This window comes from Onychostoma macrolepis, chromosome 21 (assembly GCF_012432095.1).
Source record: "Onychostoma macrolepis isolate SWU-2019 chromosome 21, ASM1243209v1, whole genome shotgun sequence".
In the NCBI taxonomy this organism is placed as follows: Eukaryota; Metazoa; Chordata; class Actinopteri; order Cypriniformes; family Cyprinidae; genus Onychostoma; species Onychostoma macrolepis.
In genome coordinates, this window is record NC_081175.1 from 7,187,738 (window position 1) to 7,194,671 (window position 6,934).

The 6,934-nt window shown below is 33.3% G+C and overlaps 1 protein-coding gene across 2 annotated transcripts; it reads left to right on the forward strand.

Moving 5' to 3' along the window:
* Positions 1–597: 597 nt before the first annotated feature.
* On the forward strand, positions 598–6,783 carry rab24 (RAB24, member RAS oncogene family). 2 transcript variants are annotated; one of them, XM_058758379.1, is made up of 10 exons: positions 598–638; positions 1,085–1,134; positions 1,784–1,927; positions 2,248–2,316; positions 2,395–2,473; positions 3,237–3,304; positions 3,382–3,481; positions 3,570–3,620; positions 3,719–3,778; positions 4,680–6,783. In XM_058758379.1, the coding sequence occupies exons 3-10, from the start codon at positions 1,811–1,813 to the stop codon at positions 4,742–4,744; spliced, it is 609 nt and encodes a 202-aa protein (XP_058614362.1). In that variant the 5' UTR covers positions 598–638; positions 1,085–1,134; positions 1,784–1,810; the 3' UTR covers positions 4,745–6,783. The 2 variants fall into 2 exon arrangements, with proteins under 2 accessions (XP_058614362.1, XP_058614361.1); XM_058758378.1 differs by lacking the exon at positions 598–638 and adding an exon at positions 646–979.
* The last annotated feature ends 151 nt before the right edge of the window (positions 6,784–6,934 follow it).

Sequence of the window (6,934 nt, forward strand, 5' to 3'; positions counted from 1 at the left end):
GAAGAAACCTTGAGTGGCAGAGACAAGCAGCCAACCACAGGGGGATAATCACATACTCAGCAAACTGTCACGCGCCAAGTGAATCGAGCAGCCAATCAGCAGCGGCAATGTAAGCACGTGCCTGTAGTGATAGGACGTCCGAATCATTTCCGTGAATCGATTCTTTTGAAGAATTGAATTCAGACCCGATTGAGAGATGTCAAAAACTGCATCAAGTGATTCATGATGAACAACGGCGCGGCATATTACAAGCAATAAATTATGTTTCGTTACCAGGCATTTATTGAAATGTAACGTGTCCATGTTCAGTTTCTTACAGCCACGTTTTAACTCATAAAAATAAGGTTATATTGAGACTAAATGTAATTAGCATTTATATTAAACAATACCAAAGACTTTGACAATACTCAAATTAATTTCCATATTTAACGACATGCTATTTAGAAAATTCCTCTCTCTTAAATGAAGCTGTGAACATACATATTTCCAGTACGTTTTACACCTGACATTTCTGCGATTCGCTGGAACCGATTCACACTGATCCGTCAACGAATGTTCAACCAGTTCATTGAAAAGCTTCGACTCAGAAGATTGATTCTTAAATGATTCGTACATTTGAGACACAACCACTGGCCATGGTGAAGTCACATCCTCCTCTACATAAACAAAAAAACACACACACTAGTTTATTCCAGCTAGCCACGCACACTACAGTTCCTCATTGACCGAATACATAACATTTGTCAGTCCGTTTACTGTAACTTAGATTTTTTTTTCTCCATGTAATCGGGGAAACATGGCTTGGAAGTTCTCTAGCTCTGCTGTATTTAGTGATGTTGAAAGCTAAGCTGCTCTCTTCTATCGTATTCGATTGAAAAACATTCAACATATCACTTACCATTTTTTTTATTTTTTATTTTTGAACGTGTCTTCCGTTCGATGTGACTTGTGACTCGCTGCCTATGTGTTTACACGTCAAGTAGTCTTCAATTTTATTATTATGAGCTTTTGTGGAACATCAGTGTGGATTGCTAACTAAACCATTAGCCACCCAGTTAACGTTACAGTATTTATCTCTCTGTAGAGTCACTCTGGAGCTCTGAAGTCCCGTCAACAGATACACCAGAAGCCTAGGTAAGTGAAAAAATGTGAGAACGCCAGTTAACCTCTAGTGTGCTTCATATGGATACTATTTTATTTGATATACTGAGACTGCGTTATTAGCCAGAGCTAGCTCTGTAGATGTAGTAGTGCTAGAAATCTTATAAACACAACACTTTAGTGTACTTTTAAAAAGAGTGTTTTTTTATATACTTCAAAAGGCTTCTAACTGAACGTAATGCTTTCGAACACTTAACTACATGTTATTTGCATTTAATGTCATTTTTATTTTATTTTATTTGAATGTCAAATTTTTAAATATATTTGTAATATATATATATATATATATATATATATATTGCAATAATGATGTTGCAATTTAGTACATTTAAAATATATTGACTTATGTAATATTAAATGGCATACTACAGGTAAAATTGTAACTTTAAAGTAACTCAAGTACTTTACATGTGCTGTAGTATGTCAGTCAACGAGTAAGTGGCGTTTTATTTTATTAATATGTTACTTGCAATTACAGCTCTCTCTATTTATTTGTTTTGCAATAAAAGTGCACATTAAATACAATTAATCAGACTTGTTTTTTCTAGGATGATGCTGTCTATACAGTATCTATCTAGTTGTAATATGCCTTATGTAAACAGTTATATGCTTATATTTGTAGTGTCTTTTTCAACAAACCCATATAATCATGACTGCCATGCGAGTGGATGCTAAGGTGGTCATGCTTGGTAAGGAGAGTGTGGGTAAAACCAGTCTGGTGGAAAGATACGTACATCGCCGGTTTCTTGTGGGACCATATCAAAATGTAAGTATGGGTTAGCATAGCAGCCTCTAGAAGTAATTAGTCCTTTAGAAGCAGGCTAATTTACCATTTTTTGTGATAGTTTGTTCTCATTAAAGATATTTTTGTGTATGATGTAAGTTTGACTGGCTAGCAACAATCTCTAATCATGCGTCACATACTATAAACCAGCTCCACAGGTAAAGCCACCTTTCCATGGAAGTCAGTGGCTTTTTGACAATGACCTGATATGATGTTTCTAGGCGTTATATGTTTGTGTGTGTGTGTGTATATATATATATATATATATGTGTTTTTCAATAAATTGTTTTTGTCTCATTAAGACTATAGGGGCTGCGTTTGTTGCAAAAGCCCTCAATGTCAGTGACAAGGTGGTTACTCTGGGAATATGGGTAAGTGTAGTTACTTTGGACTTTATATACGCTGATCAACCACTCATTTGTGACTTCACGTGTTTCCTTTGATCTTAGGACACTGCTGGGTCTGAACGCTATGAAGCTATGAGCAGAATCTATTACAGAGGAGCCCGTGCTGCCATTGTCTGCTATGGTATATCCCTCTTTGCAGTTTGACAGGAAGTGTATCTTTTCTTTTCTTTTTTGTCGGAAAGAAATCCAAAATGCAGCATGTACCAGCTCAGTCTAGCAGTCAGGTGACAGTGAGCAAGGAAATGGCTCATGCTTGCTCACTCTGTGGACAAATTAGTTACAAGTCCTGCTAGGCAGTTCATGTGTTTGATTAAAATAAGTTAATCAGGGTTCCTCTGGGGTTCATGTAAAATTTAGAGAGGCAAAATAAAATAATTTTTACTCCATGTACTTTTTTGGACTGTCAAATGTAAAATGTGCACTTGAGATATTTTATTTTATTTTATTTTTTAATTCAAATGATGTTACGATTTCATTCTACATTTTAAAGTTTGGCCCAAAATTTAATTTTATTTGGTTATTTTAATACTATTTTATTTGAAACTACTCTGTTTAGTTTTTTTTAGATATATGATAATAATAATAAAATCTGGAAACAATTATTTAATTTTGTTGTTATCATACTTAATATTTTTCTCATATACAGTAAATGTTTTTATTTTTTTATTTTTTTTTAAACACTACCATTCAACAAATAAATAAAAGTATTAATTTCTTTCTTTCTTTCTTTCTTTCTTACTTTCTTTCTTTCAAAAAAAAAAAAATCTTACCGACTCCAAACTTTTGAACAGTAGTGTACATGGAGAAATCAGAAGAAAATGTGCCAGAAGAAAAAATCTAATTTTTATCCTAAATTCATGTCTGTTTTTCACAATCACACTTAGACTTGACCGACAGCAGCAGTTTCGGAAGGGCCAGGTTCTGGGTGAAGGAGTTACAGAAATGTGAAGAGGTAAAATAAACCCACGTCTCACAAAAACATGAGCACAACTTCAGCACAACTTTATGGGCACCTTATTTTATTTTCAGCACTGCAAGATATATTTGTGTGGCACTAAGAGTGACCTCATTGAGGCCGATCGAAGGGTGCGGCAAGTAGACTACTACGATGTTCAAGACTTTGCAGATGGTAAGCATGTATTTAGCTGTTTTTCTTTTCTGTGTGCAACTATTACAAAGCATTTCAATAAAACAACATTAACTCTTAACATTTACAGAAATATGTGCACAACATTTCGAAACCTCCAGCAAAACGGGAAAAAATGTCGGTAAGTGATGCTTCAGTTTATCTGCTCTGCTGAGCACTGTTTTTGTGTAACACGCAATTAGATACCGAGAAGTTTCACTTCTTTTTTTTTTAATACAGATGAGGTGTTTCAGAAAGTGGCTGAAGATTTCAGTAGCTGTGCTTTAGAGTTCTTACAAGGTGAGAGTTTGCTGCAAAGTGAAACTTAAAAGAAAACACTTATTTTACACTTTATACCTGGGTCTGTGTGTTTCAGGTACAAGGCTTTTCAGGCCCTGTTAACAAATGTAGAACTCTCTCAGCTACTTGTTGCTTAGCATAAGCATGAAAAGCATAAATGTTTGTCATTGCAATGACAATAGATGAAGCAAACTGCTTGCAAGGACCGTCTTTGTGAGGAAACAAAGGTGCACCCTTTAGCATTAGCAGCCCACAACCAATTTCCTGACCTAACCTACGCAGGCTTAATAGTGGCTAATAGTTATTTTATAACAGATGTACACACATGTTTTTATTTATTTATTTTTAACAGTATTAATAGGAAAGCATATTAGCTGTTCTTTTTGCTTTGATCAGTAACGGTACAGAGTATTTATTCATTTCTAAACCTATTGTCCACCTTTTTTAATGTAAAAATGTGCGGCCAATTGTAACTCGAATGTGCAAGGCTTCTGGTGTCATCTGCTGCCAGTTATTTTACCTGTATCAAAATTATGTTATGCTGATTTATAATGTAAACTGGTATTTGTTGTTGTGTTATTTTAATATATTATTTTACTCATAACCCCACTGTTTTGTAGCGCAAATAGTCTTACTGTTTACTGCACTTTATTCTTCTAGTTATTATCCTATAGCTGCTAATGTATCAGAAGTCTCACACATTCAAAGACAATAGCTTACTTCTGCGTTGCAAAATAAAGTGGATAGAAATATTAAGATGATGCTGCATCAAATTCTGTATGCATTTTAATAAGAATTTTATTTAGGAATGTAAATAATATTATAGAATTGATACAATAATGTGATTATTGTTCCTATTTGGATTTATTTATTTATATATTTTGGTATTGTATCCTCACAGAGGAGAAGGGGGTGGATCTTGGGCAAAAGAAGGACTCTTATTTTGTCAACTGCTGCCATAACTGACCTATCACAGGAAAAACTGCTGTATCATATGATCTATTTTGGGATGACTGGAGGCTCACCATCTTTTATACTCCTCAAAGCATCAGCTGGAGTTTTTTTTTGCTCTTTCCTTTTTTCTTTTATGATTTTTTCCCCTTTTTTTTCTGGGATTCCACTTTTTCCAGTGTTCAAGCAATGAACTCTTTTTCATTATCAGGAACATGTTTTTTTGTTTTTTTTTGGACCTGAGAATGTTGTCTGAAGCAAATATTAACAGTGCATGGCAATCCGTTTTACCAAAAAGACAAGACACAAAAGCTTTAGAGACAGATGCCATTGAATGGAGGTGATTGTTGCCAATTTTCACAAACAATGCCTTTAGTGATTTATCACCTTTTATCATTTAAAGTGTCTCCATTTTATAGATCTTTTGAAGATCGTAATGTTTACACCCTTCATTTATCGCACTGCACTCATGTATGAACAATTTGGTTTCATATGTCCACACTAAAGTTTCAGTTTTCACAGATCTGAGATCAGTAATGATAAATATTTATCTGTTGGTGGAGTGGAAAATTACGTAGTACAAGTAAAAGGCAGTTTCCAATTATTATGTTCTTAAATTGTAATGAAGCTGAAAAATTGATGTCAAAGGCTAATAACCATAGTTACTTGAGGCATTTATAATATCATGATTAATCTGAAATGCGGGAGCATCAACTCAGCAACAACAACAACAACAAAAAAAACTCAAGCGTTTCAGTTAGTTTGCTGTGTTTGGTAATGGAGCCCATAGCTTCCTGTATCTTGTTGTCCATTATTTACATATCTTTACTGTGTTCCAAAAGCAAGTCAATTTGCAGCATTTGATGAATGTGATGTTAATGTTTACAATGTTATTTTTATTATTATTTAATTTTCAATGCAATTTGGGTAAGATATTGTAAACTGGGACACTAACTTGTCAGTTGTGAAAATGTTTGTGCATACTTTGTACATACAGCCTTAGTTCGCTCTCGGTTCATATTGTGCCTGTATTAAATACTGCTCAACAAGGCCTGTAGCTAAAAATATGGTTCTTGTGAAACTTTGTGTATTTTACGTCATTCCAGAGCGATCCTGATATTGTGCCATTTTCACTGGTTGGCCTACAGGAAAGAAGGACAATATTAAATTACTTTGTTACATTTTACTGTGAAATTACATTAAAAAAACAAAACAAACATAAGCATGTGATCTTAAACAGCTGTTGCATATTTTGTTTAAATGTATCAAAATAGTATAAACAAAGCAGACCAAGTCATTTAAGACTGCCAGATATTGGAATGATGAAATATCAAGTGTGTGTGCAGCATGCTTGTTAATACTGTAAATGTTTCTTAGACCTCTGAGGAGTAATAACCAAAATTCATGGAATTTTTTTTCTACATATCATATTCATCCATTGCTGCCTATTCTTGCTGCTTTTCTTTTTTTTTTTTTTTTTAAGAGAGCAAGGTACTCTCTCACCAAAATAACATTAGTGTATCACATATCATATGACTGGTATTCATTGGTTATGAATATTTTGAATTTATCTTGTGCAAAAATGATGTGTCCTCTGTGTGGGACCTTTATTTATATATATATATATATATATATATATATATATATATATATATATATAATGAAAACATAAAAAAAAAAAAAAAAGCTTCAGCGTAGATTGCATAGAAATTAAAGTGAAATTGTCTGAAATGGAATCAAATTAGAAACTCTCTGCACTTTCAGGCTCTTTTGCACAAAGAAAATGAAATTAGTTGCAAGATTTTTGCATTAATTTCATGACAATTGCCCCAAATTCTCCATAAAATTCTCATTACTGTAATGCAGAAATAAAATGATCTTGTCTGGATACAACAATTATTATTTTAGATTATTATTATTATTTAAGCTTTAATTGTCAGCATATATAAAATTAATGCTACTATTATGTATACTTACAGTTTACATTGCTTACCGCTTACAATAAAAATATAATTGTTTTGTTACAGTAATGACAAGACAATTGCATGTGGAAATGTGCCTAATTGTCATGCGATTTAATGTTGCAATTCAAAACACTTTAATTATCCTGAAAATAGACTTCATTTTCTTTGTACAAAATATAATTCGTTTTTATTTTGGGGTGACAGTTTTTGTGAGATTTACAGTTCTACTCGCATTTCATTA

What these genes read in the sequence shown, in the direction of transcription:
- rab24 (XM_058758379.1), top strand. Translation starts at nt 1,811, where the DNA reads ATGACTGCCATGCGAGTGGATGCTAAGGTGGTCATGCTTGGTAAGGAG. An exon ending in TTGTGGGACCATATCAAAAT is followed by an intron (nt 1,928 to 2,247) that starts GTAAGTATGGGT and finishes TGTCTCATTAAG; the next exon opens with ACTATAGGGGCTGCGTTTGT. An exon ending in TGGTTACTCTGGGAATATGG is followed by an intron (nt 2,317 to 2,394) that starts GTAAGTGTAGTT and finishes CTTTGATCTTAG; the next exon opens with GACACTGCTGGGTCTGAACG.